Source organism: Aythya marila (assembly GCF_965140915.1).
Source record: "Aythya marila genome assembly, chromosome: 24".
Lineage (NCBI taxonomy): Eukaryota > Metazoa > Chordata > Aves > Anseriformes > Anatidae > Aythya > Aythya marila.
This window is the reverse complement of record NC_139065.1, coordinates 5,962,037-5,985,367: the sequence shown is the minus strand read 5'-3', so window position 1 is coordinate 5,985,367 and position 23,331 is coordinate 5,962,037. Positions and strand designations below refer to the sequence as shown.

Below are 23,331 nucleotides of genomic sequence, written 5' to 3'. Positions count from 1 at the left end.
GGGGTTATGCCCCAAAACCTGCATTTGTGGCCCAAAGCCTAGAGGTCTGCCCCAAAGCCCGGCGTTATGCCCCCAAACCAGAAGCCGTGCCCCACCCCCGGCCCTTTTGCCCCAAACCCCGCGGTTCTGCCCCAAACCCGACGGAGCCCCCCCCCCCGCTACCTGCCGCCTCGGCCAATCAGAAAATCGCTCCGCCGCCCCCCCAGGCTCCACCAATCAGAGCGCTGTCGCTAGGTGGATTAGAGCCCGGGGTCAACGGGGAAGGGGGCGGGCTCGCCCTCATCGTGCTACGGCCGTTGGCCAGTGGCGGGAGGAGGCGGGCGCTGACTGACGCGGGAGGCTGCGAATCGCGAGGCGCCCGAGCGCCGTCCGGCGGGGGGGGCGGGCCGCGGCGGAGAGCGACGGCCGCGCCGACCAATCGGCCCGGGGGGGCGCGGCGCGGGGGCGGGGCGCGGCGCGGCGCCGGCCAACGGGACCGGGCGGGGCGGGCTCGGGGGCGGGGCTTGGCGGCTGCGGGCGCGGGGCGGCGGCGGCGGCCGGAGTCGCCATGGGCCCGCGCGGGGCGGCGCTGGGGCTGGCGCTGGCGCTGGCGGCGGCGGCGGCGGCCGCGGGGCTGCGGCCGGGCCCCGGTGCCGGGCAGGCGGCGGCGGCGGCGGCGGGCGGCGAGGCCTGCGGCGGCCTGCGGGGCGTCCCGGCCGCCCTGGGCAACAACACGCACCCGGTGAGCGGGGAGGACGGGCGGGCGGGCGGGGGGGGACGGGACCGGGACGGGGACGGGACGGGGACGCTCGGCTGCAGCCCCCCCGCCCTGGCAGCGGGCGGACGGACGGACAGACGGGCAGCCTGCCCCCCCCGCGCCGACTGACAGACGTGCCCTGGGCGGACAGACGGACACCGGGGCAGGCGGCGGAGCGGACACGCGACGGGACGGACGGGCTGGGGGCGGGGGCGGGTCAGCGGCCCTGTGCTGCACGGTCGGGACCCACGGACACACAGACGGACGGACACAGACGGACGGACAGGCCCTGTGCTGTGCTGTGCTTGCGGACGGACGGACGGACGGAGCTCCCTGTCCCCACGGTGCAGGGCCCGGCGGTGCCACCAGCCTCGGTCACCCCCGGGTCCCCGCCACCGCCCGCCGCAGGGTGCGCCCGTTCCGCCGGCCGGGCCGGTCGCTAATTGCCGCTAATTGCCGCTAATTGGCACCCGGCTGCGCTGGGACGTGGTGCGCAGGCGGTGCCGGGTGTCCCCGCTGTCCCCACCGCGGCCAAACCGCCCCCGGCACGGGCAGGGGCAGGGGCAGGGGTCCCGGCTCAGCCACCCGCGTCCCCCGGCCGGGCGCTGCGTGCTGCCCGGCGCCCCGGCTCCGTTTCTTCCCCCTTTTTCCCCCCTTTCCCCCCCCGCCTCGCGGGGAGGGGACAGGGTGGCACAGGCTGGCGCGGGTGCGGCTTGGGCAATGGGGACAACGGCGGCGCTGGCCTCATTTCCTCCCCTTCCTGGGCAGGGCTTCCCCGCGCCGCTGGCACAGCCCGCTCCCCGCTCCCCGCGTCCCCAAAGCCGCCCGCTCCCCGCGTCCCCAGCCCGACCCAGCGCTGGGGCTGGGGGCAGCCCAGTGGCACCGAGGCAGCTGCAGGCCCCCGTCCCCAGCCCTGTGCCGCGGCCTCGGTCCCCACACCAACTTAGGGTCACTTCTCCCTTCTCGTCCCGCAGTGCGTCTTCGACGACCTCAGCGGCTCCGTGTCCCTGTCCTGGGTGGGCGACAGCACGGGGGTAAGATGGGCCGGGGGCCGCCCAAGAGGTCTGGGGGTGCTGGCACCCGTGGGCAGCCCCCCACCACGGGGGGCCGTGGGACCTGGTGCCAGGCCCCGTGTCCCAGGTGGGGGACTGCCAGGGGTGTCAGTGCTGAGCCCTGCCCGCTGCTCCCTGCCAGGTCATCCTCGTCCTGACCACGTTCCAGGTGCCCTTGGTGATCATGAGCTTTGGCCAGTCCAAGCTCTACCGCAGGTGAGCCCCCCCCAAACCCCTCCCCAGATATTTTGGGGTTGCCGCACGTGGTGGCACGGTGACCCCCCTGCCTGAGGGCTCCTGGCGGTGCTCACGGCGTGGCCACGCTCCCCGTTGCAGTGAGGACTATGGGAAGACCTTCAAGGACATCACCCACCTCATCAACAACACCTTCATCCGCACCGAGTTCGGCATGGCCATCGGACCCGACAATTCGGGGAAGGTGAGCGGAGGGGGCGGTGAGGCGGGCCCCCCGGCAGCCCCGTGCCCTGGCCGCGGAGGCTCTCGGTGGCGTTCCTGGTGAGCGACCCCGGGCCTGGGGCTGAGCCCCCCTTGTGCCCCCCAGGTCATCCTGACGGGCGACGTGTCCGGCGGCAGCCATGGCGGCCGCATCTTCCGCTCGTCCGACTTCGCCAAGAACTTCGTGCAGACGGAGCTGCCCTTCCACCCACTGGTGCAGATCGCCTACCACCCGCAGAACTCCGACTGCCTGCTGGCCCTCAGCACCGACGTAAGGACCGGAGCCCCCGCGGGGCTGGTGCCAGGTGCCGGGGCTGGTGGTGAGCTCCGGGTGTCTCTTGCAGAACGGCCTCTGGGTCTCCAAGGACTTCGGGGAGAAGTGGGAGCAGATCCACAAAGCCGTCTGCCTGGCCAAGTGGTGAGCGGCCGCTCGGCACCCCCCAGCGCCGGGAAATGCAGCGGCACCGCCGTGTGCTGTGGCACCCCCGTGCGCTGCGTCCCGCCAGCACTCTCATCCCCGTCTCTTCCCAGGGGCGCGAACAACACCATCTTCTTCACCACCTACCTGAACAACTCCTGCAGTGAGTACTGCCCGCTCCCAGCTGGGGTGCTGCGGGGACGCGGGGGCAGCTGCGGGGATGGGTGACAGAGCCCCTGGGGGGCCGCTGGGCCCCAGCATCATTAACCCCCTGTCCCTTCTTCTTAAGAAGCTGATCTTGGGTTACTGGAGCTGAAGAAAACTTCTGACTTCGGCAAAACCTTCAAGGTCATCGGCACCAAGATCTACTCCTTCGGGCTGGGCGGCCGCTTCCTTTTCGCCTCCGTCATGACAGAGAAGGTGGCTGTCCCATCCCCCTCCCGTCCCGGGGCACTAGTGGCCCGTCGGCACCAGCAGCCCCTCCGTGCTCCCTATGTCCCTGCTGCCACGCGAGAGGAGCAGGGCTGAGGGTGCTTTGGCTCCACAGGGCACCACGAGGCGCATTCACGTCTCGCTGGACCAGGGCGAGACCTGGAGCATGGCGCAGCTGCCCTCGGTCGGCCACGAGCAGTTCTACTCCATCCTGGCCGCCAACGACGACCTGGTCTTCATGCACGTGGACGAGCCGGGTGGTGAGCAGGGACAGGGACAGGGACAGAGCTGGGACCATCTGCGGATGGCTGGGGGTGTCCCAGCAGCAGCAACGTGAACTAAAAGCCGGCTCTGCTCCGAAGTGTGGGGCTCTCCAGCTCCACTGGCCGGCCTGGGCAGGGCTTTGCCTTTGAGGAAGGAATTTCTCATTAAGACGTTGCTAATTAGCAGGCAGCGGGTGCAAGAAACCTCGTTCCTCTTTGCGGTGTGCGGGGAGTGTGGCCACACTCTGGGGCACGGGAGTTACTCCTTGCCCTTGGTTCCTCTTCCTGCATGGAGCTGGGTCAGTGCCCGGGGAGCCCCCGTTACCTCTGCCCTGTTCCCTCTCCAGACACGGGCTACGGCACCATCTACACCTCTGACGACCGGGGCGTGGTGTACTCCAAATCCCTGGAGCGGCACCTCTACACCACCACCGGCGGGGAGACTGACTTCACCAACGTCACCTCGCTGCGGGGCATCTACATCACCAGCGTCCTCTCCGAAGGTGAGGATGTGGCAGTGACACCCCCCTGGGGTGGGGGCATTGGGGAGCTGGGGGCTGGCGGTGGCTCTGTGGGGACGTGCTCGGTGTCCCCCCAGCCCTGCCATCTCCCCCTGCTCCCACCAGACAACTCCATCCAGTCCGTGATCACTTTTGACCGTGGCGGGGAGTGGGTGCCGCTGAGGAAGCCAAAAAACACCACCTGCGACTCCACGGCGAGGAACAAGGAGGAGGTGGCTCTGTCCCTTGTCCCCAGCTAGGGGCTGGTGCCCACACGGTGCCCGGGCTCCGTGTCCGTCCCCTGTGGGTGGGCTTCGGCCATAAATCCCTGGTGTGAGCGGGGGCTCTGCCCTGGGCAGGGCTGGTGGCCACGCGCGGTGCTGGGGGGCTTGGGGGCACGAGGATGCGGGAGGGCAGGGACCGATCCTGCAGCCCCTGCCCGGGGGCTGGGGTTGCACCGTGGGGGTGCTGGGCATCCCCCAGCAGGCCGGAGGGGTCCCGGTGCTGCCCGAGGCGAAGGACCCGCCCTGGCAGCTCCTGGACGGGCTCGGTGCTTGCGCTTGCAGTGCAGCCTCCACATCCACGCGTCCTACAGCATCTCCCAGAAGCTGAACGTGCCCATGGTGCCGCTGTCCGAGCCCAACGCCATCGGCATCATCATCGCCCACGGTACCCAGTGGGGACGGGGGTGGGCGGGTGAGGGTCCCCACACCCCGCTCACGCTGCCCCTGTCTGGCAGGGAGTGTGGGGGGGGCCATCTCCGTGATGAGCCCTGATGTCTACATCTCGGACGACGGGGGCTACACGTGGGCGCGGATGCTGGAGGGGCCCCACCACTACGCCATCCTCGACTCGGGCGGCCTCATCGTGGCCATCGAGCACACCAGCCAGCCCGTCAACGTCATCGAGTACGTGCTGCGGGGGCGCGGGGGGCTGGGGGAGCACCTCCAGGACGGGCGGTGGTCCACGTTTGGGCACTGCTGCGGGTCCCGGTGGTGCGAGGTGGCGGTGGCTGCGGGTCGCCCCGCAGTGGCTCCGGTCCCCAAGCGTCCCCCATGTGCCAGGTTCTCCACGGACGAGGGGCAGTGCTGGTACAAGTACACCTTCTCCAAGGACCCCATTTTCTTCACCGGGCTGGCGTCTGAGCCTGGCGCCCGCTCCATGAACGTCAGCATCTGGGGCTTTCGGGGGAACTTCTTGTCCCGCAAGTGGGTCTCCTACACCATCGACTTCAGCCAGCTGCTCAGCCGGAGCTGTGAGTGCTGGGGGGACGGGGACACCTGCGGGCCCTGGGGTGGTGGCAGCGGTGCCACCCACGGGTGCTGAGCCCTGTTCCTGGCAGGCGAGGACAAGGACTACACGATCTGGCTGGCGCACTCCAGTGATCCCAGCGACCCCAGTGACGGTTGCATACTGGGCTACAAGGAGCAGTACCGGCGCCTGCGCAAGTCCTCGGTGTGCCAGAACGGCCGCGACTACGCCGTCACCACGCAGCCGTCCGTCTGCCCCTGCACCCTGCAGGATTTCCTCTGGTAGCCCCCGGCCCCGCGTCGCGCCCCCTCCCTGCCCCTGTGTGTCCCGGTGCCGCCCGCCTGGTGCCAGCGGTGTGGGGGTGGTGCTGAGCTGTGCTCCCCCCTGCCCGCAGCGATTTCGGGTATTACCGCCCTGAGAACCAGTCAGTGTGCGTGGAGCAGCCGGAGCTGAAGGGCCACGACCTGGAGTTCTGCCTCTACGGCCGCCGCGAGCTGCTGCGGACCAGCGGGTACGGCCCCGGCCCCGGCCCCTTCCCCAACCCCGGCCCCGGAGCAGCCGCGAGGCGCAGGGGGGTCCCTGGGGCTCATCCTGTGTCGCCCCCCCCCAGGTACCGCAAGATCCCCGGGGACAAGTGCGCAGGGGGGGAGAGCCCCAGCCGGGAGGAGAAGGACATGAAGAAGAAGTGCACCAGCACCCTGCTGAGCCCCAGCCAGCTGGTGGGTGACACACGGACGTGGCTGCCGCCACCCATGGGTGCCACCGGCCTGGTGCCCCCCACCCAGCCCCGTCCTTGCCCCCGCAGGCGGCGTCCCCCAGCTCCGTGCCCATCGTCCTGGCCGTGGTGGCCGTGCTGCTCGTCACCACCGTGGCCGGGGTGCTGCTCGTGAAGAAATACGTCTGTGGGGGCAGGTGAGCCCCCCCGGCCCGCGGGGCACCCTCGGGGACAGGGTCCCCACCTACGGGGGGTGGGGAGGTCCCCTTCGTGCTCTGGGGCGCTTCTTGCTGCTGCTGCCCCCCACCCCAATGCCTGAGGGGGGTGTTCCCATCCCTGGGGGGGCCACGCGCTGCCCCCAGCCCCCCCGTGCTGTGCCCCCCCCAGGTTCCTGGTCCATCGCTACTCCGTGCTGCGGCAGCACGCCGAGGCCAGCGGCGCTGAGGGGACGGAGGGGACAGACCCCAGCTCGCCCCCCCGCAAGGGGGGATACCACGACGACTCGGATGAGGTGAGTGCCCCCCCCCACCCCCCAGAGACCCCCCTCCCATTGGGGTGTCCGTGGCTGACGCTGCCCTTCTCCCCCAGGACCTGCTGGAGTAGCGGCGGGGACGGGGATGGTGCCGAGCTGCCCCCCCCGGCGGGCAGGGCCCGGGGGGCTTTGCTGCTGGGGGGCACACGGGGGGGTTGAGTTAATGCTGCTTTAAGGTTTGTTTCTGGCTGGTGGGGAGTCTTTGTTTTGTTTTGTTTTGTTTTATTTTTGTTTTGCTTTTGTGGTTTTGGTTTCTTGGCGCTTTTTTGGTTCTTTTTTTTTTTTCCCTTTTCCCTCTCTTTTTCCATTAGCTTCTTCAAGGCCCCCCAACCCGGGGCTCCTCCACCTGCGAGCCATTCCCCAGCAGGGAGCAGCCCCCCCCAGCCCCCTCCCAGCCCCCCTTACAGCCAGCACCCCCTGGGGGTGTGCCCCCCCCGAGCAGCCCCCCCCAGCCGCTGTCGGGCCCCTCAGGCTGTGCCGTGCAGCAGTGCAGGAGGGCACGGGCAGGGAGCTGGGGGCCAGGGGCTGCCCCCCCCCTCCAAAGCAATATCCCCGGGCTGCCCCCGCTGCCGGGGGGGGGCACATCCCAGCCTGGCCCCCCCCCAGGCTGCCCTTGGCCGAGGGAAACGCAGCAATAATGAATTCAGGCTTGAAGCTCTTTTAACAAGGGGCCGAGGGGGGGCTCGGTCCTTGCTCCCCCCCCCCCAGCTTTTACCCCACCAGGTTTTGGTCCCAGCACTGTCACAGTCTCCTTACACTGGAAATGCCCCCCCGGGGGTCCTGGGGCTCTCCGTGCCCCCCCCCGGCCGGGGTGCAGGGTGGGGGGGCGCAGCCACGCCGCTTGCATGTGCTTCAGCAGCGCCGCGACGGGGGCAGCGTGTGCCCCCCCCCGAGAAGCCATAGCCCCCCACCCCCCCCCCAGCCCCTGGCCGCAGGGAGGGGTTGGAGGAGGGGGGGGGCGAGGCCTGTGTAGAGCCCTGTAAATAAACCTGGATGTGTAATAACTTTGTACTGGCATTTTTCTGTATATTTGCAATATTTGGGTTATTAGAAATAAAGCCAAAACGGACCGTGTGTGACCTGATCTCTGTTGGGGGGGGTGGGGGCACAGCGGGGGGGGGGGCAGCTCTTGCTGGCAGGGGTGGGGGCTGCTGTCAGCGGATTAAAAAGACTGAAATTTATTGCAGTTTAAGGCAACGCACCACGACCCAGCGCACAGGCACACAACACGTCCATGCACGTAGAAAAATGATGGGGGGGGGAGATGTAGGGACCCCCCCGGCCCTCACTACAGGGACAAAGGGTGGGTGACCTGGGGTCAGGGGGGATGACACAGGTGGGCTCTGAGCATGGGGGGGGACAAAGGGGGTGCCCCAAAGGCTCCCTGTGAGCAGTGGGGGGATCCTCCTTCCCCCCCCCCCCCCAGGTCTCAGGGGTCAGGGTCCTTGTAGGGGAGAAGGGGGTGCAGGATGTGGCCAATCCCCCCCCCAAATCCAGTTTCTGTGGGTCAGGGAGGGGCTGGGGGTGCCTGGCAGTGATTTATCCCTCAGCTGAGGACGGGGGGGGGCTCTGGCCACATCCCCACGTCCCCACCCGTCACCGGGGCTGGAGCGGGGTCCATGGGGACACAGCGGGGCCGGGAGCTGTCAGGGCTGGGGGGGGGCTGGCGGGGGGCCGGGGGGGTCGGGGCTGGGGGGCGCGGGCTGGGGCTTGATGCCGCGCGCCTTCATGTAGGAGATGAACTGGTCGGGGATCTCGGCCAGCACATCCTTGGCCAGGCGCGCCATGCTCAGCACCTGGTTCCCCGTGCGGTCGATGTAGTCACGGAAAGGAACAAACTGGGGGGGGGAGAAGGGGGGAGGGCATCAGGCACGGCCCCATGGCACCCCCCAGGACCTGGAGCACCCCCATGGCCCAGTGCATCCCTACCTCCCCCAGCACCCCCAGGACACTGTGTCCCCATTGCCCCTGTGTGCCCCCATGTCCCGGGGCACTGTGGTGTCCCAGAGTGTCCCCCGCACGTCCCCATGTCCCAGCGTTCCCCCCCCCCAGCTCCCCATCCTCTGCCTCGCCCTCATGCCCCAGTGCATCCCCAAAGCCCACCCCGCATTCTGCTGTGCCCCCCCAAGCCCAAGTGCCACCCCCATGTCCCATGGCACCCCTCCTGTCCCCATGCACCCATCACCCCATAACCCCCCCCCCATACTGGGACCGGCCAGTGGCCCCCAGGAGAGCAGGGGCCGGTGGGGGACGCTGGGGGGGTCGCGCTGTGCCGTGCCGTGCCGGGCTACCTGCACGATGTCGCGCTCGGCCACCTTCCCGCGGGAGGAGATGCGGATGTCGTCCCCGTCCAGCTCCACCATGGCTGCAGGGGACACACGGGGGGGGGGGGGTGAGCAGCACCGGACGCCCCCCCCCCCCCCTCCCAGCGGCACCGGGGCAATTGCCTGCTGACACCGCACACAGGCAGGGCCGGTTCGTCAGCATCATCTCCTCGGAGAGCTTTAATTGAGCTTTTTGGCATGCCCCCCCCCCCCCCCCGAGGGAGGCGAACCCAGCCATAACGAGCGCTGCAGCTCATAATCACCGGCTGTGGGCTGCGGCGCGCCACGCTGAGCCGGAGAAAATTAAACTCGGATTTCCCTGGTGGCCAAAGGCAGCTGCAGCCCCCCCGTTCAGCCCCCCCGCAGGCCCCGCAGCACAGCCTTACCATCAAACTCGGCCTGTCCGACCCCCACGATGATGATGGACATCGGGAGCTTGGCAGCCTGCCGGGCCCAGAGTGTGGGGGGAAAGGCACAAGATTTATTGCGTGCTGCTGCACCCCCCCCCCGTGTCACCAGCAGCACCCCGCGGTCCCCGGGGTGCCGGGTGTTTGCCCGCAGTGACCGTGTGGGTGGCAGCAGGCAGTGGCGTGTGACACCCGTGGGGCCCCCACATCGCTCCCCATCATGTGTCCCCCCCCCAGGCACCGAGTGCTGCTGCTGCTCGGCGTGGGAGCGCGGAAGCTCGCGGCGCTTTGTCTGTGTGCCTGCTGCTCCCGGCACTGCCAACACCTGCGCTCGGTGCCACCACGGGCATCCCGCACCCGGCACCATGCATCGCGCCCCGGTGCTGCGGTGTGGGTGCCGTGTGGGTGCCATGCTGTGCACCCCGTGTGGGTGCCGTGATGTGCAGCCTGCCCCGGGTCTGCGATGTGCATCCCGCGTGGGTGCCGTTCTGTGCCTCCCGCGTGGTTGCAGTGACGTGCAGCCCGCGTGGGTGCCATTCTGTGCATCCCGCGTGGGTGCTGTTCTGTGCATCCCCTGTGGGTGCTGTGACGCGCATCCCGCGGGGGTGCCGCGCTGTGCATCCCACCTCGGAGGCACAGAGCGCATCCAGTGCTCGCCCCTGCGCCCTGCATCCTGCCTCGGGCCCCGTGCACATCCCTGCCCTGCCCCCCCCCAACCAAAGCACCAGGGACAGGAGCCCCTCATCCTCCCGGGACCCCAGCCTCCAGCCCCAAACTCAGCACAACCACGGCAGCCGGAGCCCTGTGAGCCCCCTGTGCCTGCTGCCAGGCCAGTGCCACATCCCCCAGCCTGGCCAGCATGGTGCTGGCAGCTGGAGGGCAGGGACCAAGGGCCCACAACAAGCCCCTGTGCAGGTGATGGCACTGAGCTGCCCCCAGCCACCCCCGCACTGCGGCTCTGCCACGAAATATTAAAAAGCAGCAAGCAAGAAGCACAAAAGCTTCTCGCCCTCCTGCTCTGGCCAGCAGCCGAATTGCTGGGAAGCGTGGACCCAACCTCCTGCCTGGTGTGTGGGAGGGGGGGGGGCAGAGGACAGAAAAAGTTCATTTATTAGGTTATTGCACGTTCCCCCCCTGCCCCTTCTTGTGCACCAGCATCCTGCCCCCCAAACCCCAGCATCTGTCTGGTTGGAGCACCCCAGCTCAGAGCACCCCCTGTGCCCGGACGATCACTGCATCCCAACACCCCGGGGTGTCCCTTGGGGGGAGTGCACCCTGGTACCTTGGGACACCCCATGTCCTCTGTAGGTCATTGCACCTTGCAGCAAGTCCGTGCACCCAGCCTCATGCTGCACCCTAATGCTTTGGGGCACCCCCATGCACCCAGCCACACACTGCTCCCCAGCATTTTGGGGCTCCCCGTGCACCCAGCCAAGCACCGCACCCCCCAGCCCCACGGCGCAGCACTCACGTTGACGATGGCCTCCTTGGTCTGCGCCATGTCCGAGATGACGCCGTCAGTGATGATGAGGAGCACGAAGTACTGGGAGCCATCGGGCACCGCTGCAGCCGAGCTGTGGGACAGCCGGTGAGCGCAGGGCAGGGGGGCCGGGCACAACCCCCGCCACTGGGGGAGACTCGGGGCAGCAACGTCCCCCTCCTTACCGGGCCACGTGGTTGACCACGGGGGCGAAGTTGGTGGGGCCGTAGAGCTGGACGCTGCGCAGGCTCCGGTGATAGGCCTCCAGGATGCCCTCGATGCCGCTGCACGAGGGGTTGGCCGCGTCGCCGTTCTGCGGGCACAGTGCCGGGTGACGGGGCCACCGCCGCCTCCCCCCCCCTGCGGCGCCCCGGGGCTCAGCCTCACCAGCGGGAACTCGTGGGACACGCGCCCGTCCGGAGGGATCTTGGCGCCGAAGCCGAGCGCCGGGAACATCTTGTCACTGTCGTAGTCCTGGATGATCTCGCCCACGGCCTTGAGCGCCATGGTGTAGGCGTTGAGCTGGTAGGGGCTCAGGTAGTGCAGCGAGGTGGACTGCGAGGGGTTGCCTGCGCCAGAGGGGATCAGCCCCTGTCCTGTGCCCCCCGGCCCAAACGTGTCACCGTAACGAGCCCCCGGGCTGTAGCCTGCGGCTCCGCTCACCGTTGGACGCGGTGAAGTCGATGGCCACCGTGAAGTTGATTTGGGTCCTGGCAAGGGAAAAGCGGCTCTGAGGAGCTGGCGGGAGGCCCAAGGACCGGCCGTGCCCCCACCCCGTTCAGAGCACCGTCTCTCAGCACCGAGGTTTCATGAGGGACCAGAGGGACCCACTCTGAGCGCCCCACTGGGTTCTGGGGACGCCGCTGCCAGCTGGGCCCATTTCATGGGGGGCTGCTGAGGCTCACCCGCCCCTGATGTAGTCCAGGAAGGTGTGGTCGGACTCCACGGCGAAGGACAGCAGCGTCACCTGCCAGGGACAGCGGGCTGAGCACGACGGCGGCGGCACCCTGCGCCCGCCTGCCCGGCCCTCACCGTCCCCGAGTTGAGGTACTTCTTCTTCTTCATCTTCTTCCGAGGGTTCACCACCTGGGAGAGGGGAGGCCGGGGGGGCACTGCTGGGCTGGGGGGGCCGGCCCCAAATCGACCAGGAGCCGCGGCACCAGGGTGCAGCGGGGGCTCCCCAGGGCTGTGACACCCGGGGGTGCAGCACGGGGACTGCAGCACCCATGGGTGCGGTGGGGGCACCCCGCTGCCACAGCACCCATCCCCGCGCCCTGTCCCCCTCCTCACCTCGTAGACGTTGAACTGGCTCTGCCCCCGCGCCAGCTCCCGGTAGCTGGTGGTGAACTCGCCGATGAAGTCATGGCTGCAGGGCGGGGGGGCACCGTCACCCGGGGTGCGGGGACGTGGCGGGTGGCCCCGGGGCCCCCCCGGCTCACCTGCCGTCACGGTCCCAGTCGTACACCTCCACCTTGATGGCCCTGCAAGGAGCGGGGGGGTCGCAGGTGGCACCTGCAGACTCGCCCCGCGCTCACCCTGCCCTGTGCCGGGGGTGTCAGCGGGCACAGCAGGGGCAGCCCCAGCGCCCGCTCCCGGAGAGTTTGTTTTGACGCCTCCATGGGCCTTTTCTCCTTCCTCCTCCTCCTCCTCCTCCTCGGCCGTTTTCGGTGGGATATTTTTATCCGCCGTTGCCACAGCAACGTCCGACACGGGGCCAAGCCGGCGGCGGCAGCGCGACGCCGAGCCACCGCTCACCGGGAGCCGGCACCGGGGCTGAGGCGGGGGGGCCGTGCCGGGGCGCAGACCCATTGCTCAGACGGGGAGCCCGAGGCGGGAGGGGGGGGGGCAGGCGCAGGGCGGCCCCGTGGTGCCGAGGCCCCGGCGCTCACCGGTCGTAGTCGCCGTTGCAGAGGGCGCGCACGGGGATGGCGAAGGCCGGCCAGACCGGGTTCAGCGTGTTCCTCACCACCTCTGTCTTGTGGCAGATGGTGAAGCTGCGGGGACGGGGGGGGGGACAGGGTGGTCACCCCCCAATGGCTGACCCCCCACCCATCACCCAGGGGTGGCTCTTGGAGACCCCCTCCCAGCGCCACCCCCACCCCACTGGGACACACGGGGGGTCCTGTGCCAGCCTCAGGGCCGTGACCCCCCCCCGAGTGGCAGCAGGGCCACGTCCTGTTGTGTTTCCCCCCCCCTCAATGGCCGCGTTTTGGGGCTGCTCACGTCCCGTCCTCATTGCTCCGGTAGAAGACCATGAAGGGGTCGGACTTGCCGAAGAAATCCTTCTTGTCCAGCTTGTTGGCGCAGAACTGCAGCGTGGCCACGTCCTGGGGCGAGGGGGTGTCACCGCCACGGAACCCCCCCACGGGCCTCAGGGTCCCGACGGGAGCAGATGGGGGGGGGGGGCTCCGGCCCCCATCTTCACCCCACAGCAGAGTGGAGGAAGGCCCCAGGCATGGACGTGGGGCTCTTCCCCCCCCCCACTCACCCAAGTGGCAAAAAAGGGGGGTCCCCAAACTGCCCCCCCCCACCCCCAGGGCTGCTCACCCTGCAGTTGCCCAGCTCCTCGGCGAGGAGGATGATGGTGCCGCACTTCTTCCCGGGGATGCCCCTGTGGGACCGGTGGTGAGGGGGGCACACGGTGACACGGGTGTCCCTGATGGGGGGGGGCGCAGTGACCCGTGTGTCTGGGGAACTGGGGGGGCACCCCAATGCTCACCCATTGGAGAGGGCTGGAGCCGGCTTCTTGCCACGGGATTGTGCTGTGACCGTCCCCATCCTGCGAGGACACGCGGCGGGGTGACGGGGGGGGGGGGACAGCCCCCAGCCAGACCCCACGGGGAAACTGAGGCAGGGCTGGGAGCAGGGGGGGGGACACTCATCCTGGGGGGGAGCAGCCCGGAGCCGTGCTATCTGCGCCGGGCTCTGCTCTCCATCCCAGACACCGCCGGGGCGCAAGATAAGGACCCGGGCGCCACCACCATCACTGTCACCCGCGGGACGCCGGGCACCGAGCCCGCTCCAACCCCCACACCCCCCCGCACCCCCCAGCCCTGCTCACATCAGCGGCTTCTCCAGGCGGCTGCCGGCCGAGCCCACGATCTCACCGAGGGTGCAGAAGGCCTGGCCCAGGAAGTCCTGAGGGAGTGTGGGGTCAGCGCGGTGTCCCCAGCCCTGTCCCCGTCCCCATCCCATCTCCATCCCATCCCATCCCATCGTCCCTGTCCCCGTACCCTGCAGCCCCACGGGGCTGGTACCATACTCACATGCTTGGACAGGTCGGGGCTTTTGGAGTCCACATCGTACCTGTGGGATGGACGGAGCGTGGCAGTGGGATGGGGATGGGATGGGGACAGGGATGGGGACGGGGGTGGGGACGGGATGCAAATAGGGATTGAGATGGGAGAGGGATGGGAGTGGGAGTGGGACAGGAGGTGTGGGGATGGGGAACGGGGATGGGGATGGGACTGGATGGGAGCAGCCGCCAGCACCCGCCGGGCTCAGCCATGGCAGCACGGCACAGTGCCCGGGGCCGTGGCACTCACAGGTCGAAGCGCAGGTTCTGCTTCTCCTCGAAGAAGTAGTCGAGCACGAACTTGCGCACGAAGTCGGGGTTCAGCGAGTTGTCGATGACCTCGGTGCGGCCGAACTGGGGGCAGTGCCGGGGGCGTGGGGCCAGGTGGGCTGGGGGGGCCGGGGGGGGCCAGGTGCCCCTTTGTGCGGCAGCGCGGGGCTGCGCCGCCCGGCCCGCCTGCTCATTACGGCCCGGAGCCCCTCAATTAACCAGACGCTAATTACAGGGCACGCGGCGGCGGGGCGGGAGCAGGGGCTGTGGAGCACCCCCTCCCCGGGGCTGGCAGCGCTGGTTGGCCGCCTGCCCAGCACCCCAGCACGCTGATTGGCCGCCTGCCCGGTACCCCAACATCCTGATTGGCTGCCTGCCCAGCACCCCAGCACACTGATTGACCAGTGAGCTGACACCCCGACATGCGGATTGGTTGGTTGGGCAGCACCCCAGCATGCTGATTGGCTGGCACCCTGACATGCTAATTGGTTGGTTCAGCAGCACCCCAACATGCTGATTGGCTGGCACCCCAACATGCTGATTGGCCAGCTGGGCAGCACCCCAACATGCCGATTGGTTGGTTCAGCAACACCTCAACATGCCAATTGGTTGATTTGGCAGCCCCCCGACGTGCTGATTAGTTGGTTCAGTAGCACCCCAGCATGCTGATTGGCCAGTTTGTCAGCACCCCAGCATGCTGATTGGCCATCTGGGCAGCACCCCGACATGCTGATTGGCTGGTTCAGCAGCACCCCGACGTGCCGATTGGCCGCGCAGCGGGGCAGGGCCGGGCTCTCACCTCCCGCCACTGCTTGGTGTCCAGGCCCTGGGTGTAGAGGACGCAGACTGGGGGCAGAGGCGGCAGCGCTCAGCAAGGCCCCGGCCCCCCGGGACCCCCCGGGATCCCCCGGGATCCCCCGGGACCCCCGGCCCCAGCCCCACTCACGCGGGTCGGACTTGGAGAAGGTGTCCTTGTCCAGGAGCTGCCTGCGGGGAGAGGCCGGGCCGGTGGGGAACTGCGGCACGGGGGGGCTGGGGGTGTCCGCGCGTCGGTGCGCACGGCCGTGTGCCGGGGTGTGCACAGCCGTGTGTTGGTGCACACACACACACACACACACACGTCTGGGAGCACCTGGCTGTGTGTCGGGGTGCACAGCCTCGTGCCAGGGTGCGCACACCCACCCGTCGGGGCGCACACAGCCACGTGGCAGGGCGCACACCCGTGTGTCAGGGCGTACCCCCGCGTGTCGGTGCACACCCACGTGCCGGGGTGCGCACACCCGAGCTGCGGCACGGAGCAGCGGCTCGGGGAGTTTCTCCAGTCCCCGATGGAGTGGGAGGAAAATAGGTCGGAGCGGCCGCGGGCAGCACGGCCGGGGGGGGGCACCCAGCACCGCACCGGGGACCCTGCCGGGAACCCCGACCCCGCGCCCCCAGCCCTCGTGAAGGGGTGCGGGGGTCCCCAGGGGTCCCAAAGCGCAGCGGGGCTCAGCCCTCGCTCAGGGCTGGGGTCTGGGGGGGACCTGAGGCAGGGAGGGGGGTGGTGAGGCCCCCCCGGGCAGCGAGCACAGTGCCAGCGCGGGGGGGCCCGGGCATCCCAGGGCGCGAGGCGATGGGTGACAGGTGGCAGCGAGCCCCAGCAGGCACCGGGCACGGGGGGGACACGGGGGGGGGCTGTGCGGGGAGCCCCCCCCAGAGGGGGGCAGGATGGAGAGGAGGAGGCTCAGGGGGACGGGGTAGAACGGCCCCCCCCTCCTGCACACCCCCAGAGCCCCCACTCCCTGCCCCTCCAGTTCTCCCAATGCCCTGCACCCCTTTGCCTCCCAGTGCCCCCAGTGCCTCCCAGTGCCCCCCCCCCCGTCTCCCAATAACCCCTGTGCCTCCCAGTGCCTCCTGCCGTGCCCTGTGCTTCCCAGCACCATCTGCTCTCCCAGTGCCCCCCAGTGCTTCCCAGTGCTCCCCAGTGCCCCGTGCTTCCCAGCCATCTCTGCTCTCCCAGTGCCCCCCAGTACCCCCCAATAACTCCCCTGTGCCTCCCACTGTGCCCTGCACTTCCCAGCGCCATCTGCTCTCCCAGTGCCCCCCAGTGCCTCCCAGTACCCCACAACCACTGGGTTCCCCCAGCACTGTACACCCGCTGTGCTCCCCCCGGCTCCCCAGTGCCTCCCAGTACTCCCAGTGTCCCCCTCCCGCATCCTCCCCGACTCTCCCATTCCCCCCCCTCGCCCCCAGGTCCCCCCGGTACCGTTCACCCCCTGACCCCCCCGCTCCCCAGTGCCTCCCAGTGCCTCCCAGCGCATCCCAGCGCCGCACAGCACCAGCCGCCTCCCGCTCCCCCCGGTGCCCCGCGCCCGGTGCCGCTCCCCCACCTGCAGGACACGGTGAGCTCCACCTTGGTGGCCGGGACGGTGCCGGTGCCGGTGCCCGGTTCCAGCGCTCCCAGGCCCGCCATGCCCCGGCTCCGCCCCGCCCGGGGCCGCCGCCGCCGCCGCGCTGCTCCCGGGGCTGCCCCGGTGCGGCTCGGGGCTCCCGGTACCGCGCGCTGCCGCAGCGCCGCCGCCCCCGGGGCTGCCCCCGGAGCCTCCTGCGAGACCGCCCCGGTACGGCCCCCGGTACGGCCCCCGCGCCGCCCCCGGCATCGCGCGGGGCTCCCGGTGCCCCCCCCGCTGTGCTCCCAGTATGGCCCAGTGCTCCCAGTGCCGCTCTGCTGCGCCCCCGGTACCCCCCAGTGCCACCCCACTATGCCCCCGGTGTCTCTCAGTGGTGCCCCACTGTGCTTCCAGTGTCTCCCAGTGCTTCCAGTGCCGCTCTGCTGCATCCCCAGTACCTCCCAGTGCCACCCCACTGTGTCCCCAGTGCATTCCATTGCTCGCAGTGGTACTCTGCTGTGCCCCCAGTATCTCCCAGTGCTGCCAGTCCCACAATCCTGCATCCCCAGTATGGCCCAGTGCTCCCAGTGCTGCTCTGCTGCACCCCCAGTATCTCAGTGCAACCCCACTGTGCGCCCAGTATGGCCCAGTGCTCCATGTGGTACCCTGCTGTGCCCCCAGTATCTCCCAGTGCTCCCAGGGATCGGTCCTGCTGTGTCCCCAGTACAGCCCAGTGCTCCCAGTGCCAAAGTGCCATGCACACAGAACCTCCCAGTGCTGCCTCATTGCGTCCCCACTATCTCCCAGTGCCACTCTACTGCATCCCCAGTATGGCCCAGTGCTGCTCCCAGTGCCCCCCAGTCCCACCACCTGCATGCATGTCCAATGTCCCCCGGTGTCCCTATGTCCCCAGCGTCCCCCCATGCCCTGCTGCCTCCCAGTGCCTCCCAGTGTGCCCAGTTCCCCTGTGCTCCAGTGCCCTGCGGTGCTCAGAGTATCCCCCCAGTCCCCATGGTGGGGGTGTACTGGGCGCACTGGTCAGCTGTACTGGACCCATGGGTGACATCCCCTTGTCCTTATGGGTGACATCTCTGTGTATCCACGTGTGACATCTCTGTGCCCATGGGTGACACCTCCATGCCCCATGGGTGACACCGGTGTGTCCCTGTGGGTGACACCTCCACGCACATGGGTGGCACCAGTGTGTGTGGGTGACAGCTCCATGTCCACAGAGGTGACAACTCCACTGCCCATGGGTGACACCTCTGTGCCCTCAGGTGGCACCTCCACGTCCCCATGCGTGATATCTGTGTCCCCTTACGGGTGACATCTCTGCACCCACAGGTGGCACCTCCATACCCTGTGGGTGACTCCCCCATCATCAGTGTCCCCCCATGCGTGATACCTCCATGACCTGCAGGTGACACCCCCCAGATGACATCAGTGTCCCCCCACATGTGACTCCCCCCCCCATGACTCCCCCCCCCATATCAGTGTGCCCCCGCATGCCAGCTCCATATCCTGTAGGTGACACCCCCCGGATGACATCAGAGTCCCCCAAGGGTGACACCTTTGTGTCCTGTGGGTGACACCCCCCCCAGATGACAACAGTGTCCCCCCCATGGGTGCCAGCTCCATGTCCTGTAGGTGACACCCTCCCAGATGACATCAGTGTCCCCCAAGGGTGACACCTCCACACCCCATGGGTGACCCCCTCCAATTGGTGTCCCCCATGGGTGTCCTGTAGGTGACCCCCCCATTAGTGTCCCCCACGGTGCCAGCTCCGTGTCCTGTAAGCGACACCCCCCTGATGACATCAGAGTCCCCCATGGGTGACAACTCCCCCAGGTGACATCAGCATTCCCCAAGGGTGGCTCACACCCCATGGGTGCCCCCCGCAGTCAGTGTCCCCCATGGGTGTCCTGCAGGTCACCCCCCCATCAGTGTCCCCCTGGGTGCCAGCTCCGTGTCCTGTGGGTGACACCCTCCCAGATGACAGCAACGTTCCCCATGGGTGACACCTCCACACCCCACGGGCGTCCCGCAGGTGACCTCCCCCATCAGCATCCCCCCGGGTGCCAGCTCCACGTCCTGCAGGCGACCCCCCCGGCCCCATAGCGCCGTCCCCCGCTGCCAGCCCCGTGTCAGTGCCGCACGCCGGGGCCGTTCCACGCCTTTATTGCCCGCGTCAGCCCGCGGGCACGGCGCGCAGCACCTTGACGTCGTCCAGGGGCCGGTCCTGCGCGCTCGTCTCCACCATGCCCACGCGGTTGAGGACGCCGATGCCCTGGCAGACGCGGCCGAAGATGGTGTGCTTGCCGTCCAGCCACTGCGCGGGCGCCAGCGTCAGGAAGAACTGGCTGCCGTTGGTGTCCGGCCCCGCATTGGCCATGGCCAGGATGCCGGCGCCTGCGGGACACACCCCGAAAAGCCCCGTTATTATTATTTTTTTCCTATATTTTTTTGGGGCGGGTTTGGTGAAAGGGGGTGGGGGAGCACTCACCGGTGAATTTCAGCTCGGGGTGCAGCTCGTCCTCAAACTGCTTGCCATAGATGGAGGCCCCGCCACGGCCTGCGGGCACGGTGGTCAGAGCCCCCCCCCAGGACACAGGGGTCTCAGTGTCCCCATCATGGGGCTGGGGGGGGGCAGTGTCCCCTGATGTGGATGGGGGGCTCCCAATGTCCCCACCATGGGGCTGGGGGGGGTGTCAGTGTCCCAGTCATAGGTTTGGGGGGGGTCTTGGTGTCCTCATCATGGGGCTGGGGGGGTCCCTGTGTCCCTGTCATAGGACTGGAGGGGTCCTGGTGTCCCAACCATGGGCTTGGGGGGGGTCCCAGTATTCCCACCATGAGGTTGGGGGTAGCTCTGGTGTCCCACTGGAGAGCTGGAGGGGTCCCAGTGTCCCTGTCATGGGGCTGGGGGGCACCAGTGTCCCCTCATGTCCCCATCATGGGGCTGGGGGGGTCCCAGTATTCCCACCATGAGGCTGGGGGGGGTCTCTGGTGTCCCACTGGGCTTGGGGAGGATCCTGGTGTCCCCAACCCACAGCTGGGGGCTCCCGGTGTCCCTGTAACAGGGCCGGGGGCTGTCCCCAGCACGGCCCCGGGGGGGTCCCCGTGTCCCCGTCCCGCAGCCGGGGGGTCCCGGCCGCACTCACCGGTGCCGGTGGGGTCCCCGCCCTGCACCATGAAGTCCCTGATGACGCGGTGGAAGCGGGTGCCGTTGTAGTACCCGCGGCGGCACAGCTCGGCGAAGTTCTTGCAGGTGCGCGGCGCGTGGCGCCAGTACAGCTCCAGCACCAGGGTCCCCATCCTGCGCCGGGACGGGACCGTCACCGCCACCGGCACCGCCACTGGCACCGGGACCAGCACCGGGACCGGCACCGGGGGCTGAACGGCCCCGGGGGACAACGCGGGGAGCACCGGGGGGCACCGAGGGGGGCCCGGGACCGGGGGAGGCGGGGGGATGGCGGGACCGGGGGGGCACCGGGGAGGATCCGGTACCGGGGGGGGGGCGGGGAGAGCACGCAAAGGGACCGAGGGGCCGCGGGGACGGACCGGGAAGGTCCCGGTACCGGGGGGGGGGGAGCACGGGGAGGCTCCGGAACCGGGGGGGGCGGGGAGCGGGGGGTGCCGGTACCGGGAGGGGGACGCGGGGGGGTCCCGGTGCCGGAGGGTTCCCGGGGGAGGGGTCCCGGTGCCGGCGGTGCCCGCGCCAGGCGGCCCCGCCCCTTACGTGGTCTCCATGGTGACGGTGGGCGGCTGCCAGGAGTCGGGCGGCACTGCCGCCATGCTGCCGCTGCCGGAAGCGGCCACCGGGCGCCGCCGCGCGCGCTTCCGGAGACCCGCCCCCTCCCGTCCGGCGGCGGCCAATGGGCAGCGAGCGCGGCGCGGAGGCGGGGCCGAGGCGCGCGGTGGGCGGGGCCAAGCCTCGCGGCGCGGAGGCGGGGCCAATCGGCGCGGCGCGGGCGGGCCGCCGCTATTGTGACGTCACGGGAGGGAGAATTCGAAGGCGCGGGCCCCGCCCCTCGCCCCGCCCCCTTGCTCAGGCCCCGCCCCTCGCCGGCGCCGAGCGGGACCCGGGGGCGGCGGTGAGCGGGGGGGGGGCGGGGGGGGGAGCGGGGGGGGACCGGGATCCCCGGGACGGGGGCGGTGGGAGGGGGGCGGGACCCCGGGGTGGGGGGGCGGGGCCGGGAGCCCCCGGGCCTTGGGGCCTCGGGGCTGGGACCCCCGGTACCGGGACCCCCAGGGCTCGGGGGGGGGCTGCGGGGCCGGGAACCCCCCCGGGGCTCGGCTCCCAGCCCCCCCCGGCCCCGTCCCCGCGCCGCCCGGTGCCGTCCCCGCGGCACAAAGCGCGATTGTGCCCGCTGCCGGCACAGCCCGGCCCGGGAGCCGTGCCCGGCCCGGGGGGGGTCCGGGGGGACCGGGGGGGGGGCTCGGGGTCACCGCCGCTCCCCCCAGGTCGCCCATGGGCCGGGGCCCGGTGCCGCCCGCCGAGCGGAGGCGATGACGGAGGAGCGAGGTAGGGCAGCTGCCGCGGAGGGGGCCCGGCCCCACGGGGCTCCCCCCGACGGCTCCCCCCGCTGCCTCCCCCCGTGTCCCCCCCGCGCCCCCCCAGACGTGCGCTTCATCACCGAGGAGAGGTTCGACTTCAGCGTCCTGTCCCCCGCCGACAGGTGAGGGGGGGACGCGGGGACACGGGGACATGGGGGAGACACGGGGGGCACCTGGGGGGACACGGGGGGACACAGGGACACGGCCACCCCACGGCCTTGGCTCCGGTGTTTTGGGATACACAGGGGGACATGGGGACACGGGGGGACACGGGGACCTGCCACAGCGCCTGGGGGATGCCGTGTCCTCCGGCCGAGGTGCTGGGGGGCACCAGGGACGTGGCACCCCACGGCCAGGGTCACCCGGTGGGGTGCCACCCCCCTGGGCCACCACGGGGCTCCCAGGCAGAGCTGAGGCCGGCCTTCACCCCGCAGCCGGGAGGAGGACGAGGAGGATGAGGAGTCCCCGGGGGGCGCGGGCGTGCGCTGGAGCCCCCTGAGCGGGGCGCAGCTGGAGGAGATGGTGCGCGAGGCCACGCGGCTGGCGGCCCAGCTGCAGCACAGCCACCTGCCCCCCCTGGGCCCCGGCCCGGCGGGGGGGGGCAGCCCCCGAAACCCCCGCCGCGAGACCTTCGTGGTGAAGGACAGCCCCGTGCGGGAGCTGCTGCCCACCGTGCCCCCCGCCCGCGAGGTAGGTGACGGCGCTGCGGGGGGGGGACACCACGTGCGGGGTCATGAGGGGGCACGGGGTGTGAGCTGCGCCCCCCCCGTCCCGCTCCCTGCCATCTCTTTGCTTCCAGGACACCCCCGGCTGTCACCCCCCACCAGCACCCAAGGGACCCCCCGCTAGGGGCAGGGGAACCCTTGCCCGGGGCGGCCCTTCCCGGCTGTGCCCCCCGCGTGGGGCAGGGGCTGCGGCACGGGGCAGGTCCGAACCCCTCCGGAAAGGGCCAGCAGGTAACGGGGTCACGGGCCTGGGGGGGGACAGGGACAAGTTGGGCATGGGCAGCTCCTTGGCACAGGGACACGGCCATGGGGCATCGTCCACTGGGGACAGCCGCACCGTGGGGACCCCCGTGCCGTGGGGTATCATCTCATGGGGACACCCCCGCCATGGGGATGCCCCTCCCTTAGGGTCACCCATCCTATGGGGACAGCATGGGGACAGGGAGCAGAGACCCCCTGGACACCAGCGCACCCCACGGGGCTGGGGGCTCAGTGGGGTCCCCCCCCCAACCCCACCATCTCTCCCAGGCCAGCCAAAGGCGAGGGGTGGCGCTGCTGCCGCCCCCCCAACCCGTGCACCCCGCGCCAGGGCCACCACCGCTGCCGTCCCCGTCCCCAGCAGCCGCCCCCCCCCACCCAGTGCCATCCCCAAGCCCCCCGGCCGGGCTGGGACGTTGGGGACGGCACCAGGCGGGAGGGGCCCCCCGCGGGCCAGCGTGGTGGCACCGAGAGGTAAGGCTGGGTGCTGCCCCCGGGGACACGGGGACGGCCCCTCTGTGCCCCCGATGATGCGGGGCTGCCCCGAGCCTCAGTTTCCCCATGCCTGCTCTCCCCCCAGGTGCAGGGGCGGCCCCTGGGGGGGCTGGTTCAGGGTGCAGAGCAGCCCCCCCCAGCAGCCGCCTGCGTCCCCCCCGGAAGACGACAGCCAGCAGCACCCTGCGGTGACGGAGTTGGGGCGCCCGGGGAAACTGAGGCACGGGGCAGGGGGCAGCGGTGCCCCCCCCGCTCCCCCAAAAGGAGGAGGCAGAGGCTCAGGTTGGATTTTGCTTTAATTACAAAAGGTCGCACCAGCAGTAGGAAACCCCCCCGGCCCCTCCCACCCCACGCACCCAGGGGTCCCTCACCCCCCCCAGCGTCCAGCACCCGGTGCCACCCCCACCCTGGTGACACTGCCTGAGCCTCGTCCCTGGGGGGGGGTGGCAAAACACCTCCACCCCCGCCGACCTGCCCCCCATGTGCCCCAGCACAGCCGAGGAGGGGGTGACTGCACCCCCCGGCCATGTGCCCCCCCCACTCCCCTCCTGGGGGGGGTTGGCACGGTGAGGGGCCCCCGTATGTCCTTTTTTTTTTTTTTTGTATTTTTCATGTATTTTTTAAATAAAACTCCATTGGGCATCAGTGCCGTGGACAATTCCCGGGGGTGCCCCATGGCACCGGGGGGGGGCACCCCATGCCGGCAGAGCTGCCCCATGGCCCCCCGGGGCGTGTGTGAGGGCAAAGCCCTGCCAGGCGTGGGGCAGGGTCCAAAGTGCAATGGGGGGTGCGTCTCCAT

At 70.2% G+C, this 23,331-nt stretch overlaps 4 protein-coding genes across 5 annotated transcripts; 2 read left to right on the top strand and 2 right to left on the bottom strand.

Annotated features, from left to right (window-relative positions):
* The first annotated feature begins 523 nt into the window (after positions 1 to 523).
* Positions 524 to 7,425, top strand: SORT1 (sortilin 1). Of its 2 annotated transcripts, none has more exons than XM_082778319.1 (20): positions 524 to 721; positions 1,711 to 1,770; positions 1,931 to 2,004; positions 2,125 to 2,227; positions 2,351 to 2,515; positions 2,589 to 2,662; positions 2,776 to 2,825; positions 2,955 to 3,082; positions 3,210 to 3,354; positions 3,705 to 3,860; positions 3,984 to 4,090; positions 4,424 to 4,526; positions 4,597 to 4,765; positions 4,922 to 5,112; positions 5,200 to 5,389; positions 5,503 to 5,619; positions 5,719 to 5,827; positions 5,914 to 6,020; positions 6,211 to 6,334; positions 6,412 to 7,425. In XM_082778319.1, exons 1-20 carry the CDS (start codon positions 548 to 550, stop codon positions 6,424 to 6,426), a joined length of 2,361 nt encoding a protein of 786 aa, XP_082634445.1. In that variant the 5' UTR covers positions 524 to 547; the 3' UTR covers positions 6,427 to 7,425. The 2 variants fall into 2 exon arrangements, with proteins under 2 accessions (XP_082634445.1, XP_082634444.1); XM_082778318.1 differs by having other exon boundaries at positions 2,952 to 3,082.
* A 440-nt stretch (positions 7,426 to 7,865) lies between these two features.
* On the bottom strand, positions 7,866 to 16,657 carry CPNE5 (copine 5). The gene is made up of 21 exons (XM_082778218.1): positions 16,501 to 16,657; positions 15,078 to 15,118; positions 14,931 to 14,977; positions 14,112 to 14,215; positions 13,833 to 13,872; positions 13,628 to 13,704; positions 13,286 to 13,345; positions 13,114 to 13,177; positions 12,790 to 12,893; positions 12,456 to 12,560; positions 12,006 to 12,047; positions 11,857 to 11,932; positions 11,599 to 11,652; positions 11,472 to 11,533; positions 11,230 to 11,276; positions 10,954 to 11,135; positions 10,752 to 10,879; positions 10,558 to 10,660; positions 9,066 to 9,123; positions 8,647 to 8,720; positions 7,866 to 8,193 (listed from the first exon to the last, which is right to left on the bottom strand). The coding sequence occupies exons 1-21, from the start codon at positions 16,581 to 16,583 to the stop codon at positions 8,002 to 8,004; spliced, it is 1,743 nt and encodes a 580-aa protein (XP_082634344.1). The 5' UTR covers positions 16,584 to 16,657; the 3' UTR covers positions 7,866 to 8,001.
* A 2,005-nt stretch (positions 16,658 to 18,662) lies between these two features.
* Positions 18,663 to 20,342, bottom strand: PPIL1 (peptidylprolyl isomerase like 1). The gene is made up of 4 exons (XM_082778690.1): positions 20,237 to 20,342; positions 19,659 to 19,813; positions 19,004 to 19,072; positions 18,663 to 18,909 (listed from the first exon to the last, which is right to left on the bottom strand). Exons 1-4 carry the CDS (start codon positions 20,290 to 20,292, stop codon positions 18,689 to 18,691), a joined length of 501 nt encoding a protein of 166 aa, XP_082634816.1. The 5' UTR covers positions 20,293 to 20,342; the 3' UTR covers positions 18,663 to 18,688.
* Positions 20,343 to 20,558: 216 nt separating this feature from the next.
* On the top strand, positions 20,559 to 23,320 carry PSRC1 (proline and serine rich coiled-coil 1). The gene is made up of 6 exons (XM_082778244.1): positions 20,559 to 20,591; positions 20,962 to 21,176; positions 21,489 to 21,744; positions 21,854 to 22,010; positions 22,308 to 22,511; positions 22,618 to 23,320. The coding sequence occupies exons 2-6, from the start codon at positions 21,007 to 21,009 to the stop codon at positions 22,722 to 22,724; spliced, it is 894 nt and encodes a 297-aa protein (XP_082634370.1). The 5' UTR covers positions 20,559 to 20,591; positions 20,962 to 21,006; the 3' UTR covers positions 22,725 to 23,320.
* The last annotated feature ends 11 nt before the right edge of the window (positions 23,321 to 23,331 follow it).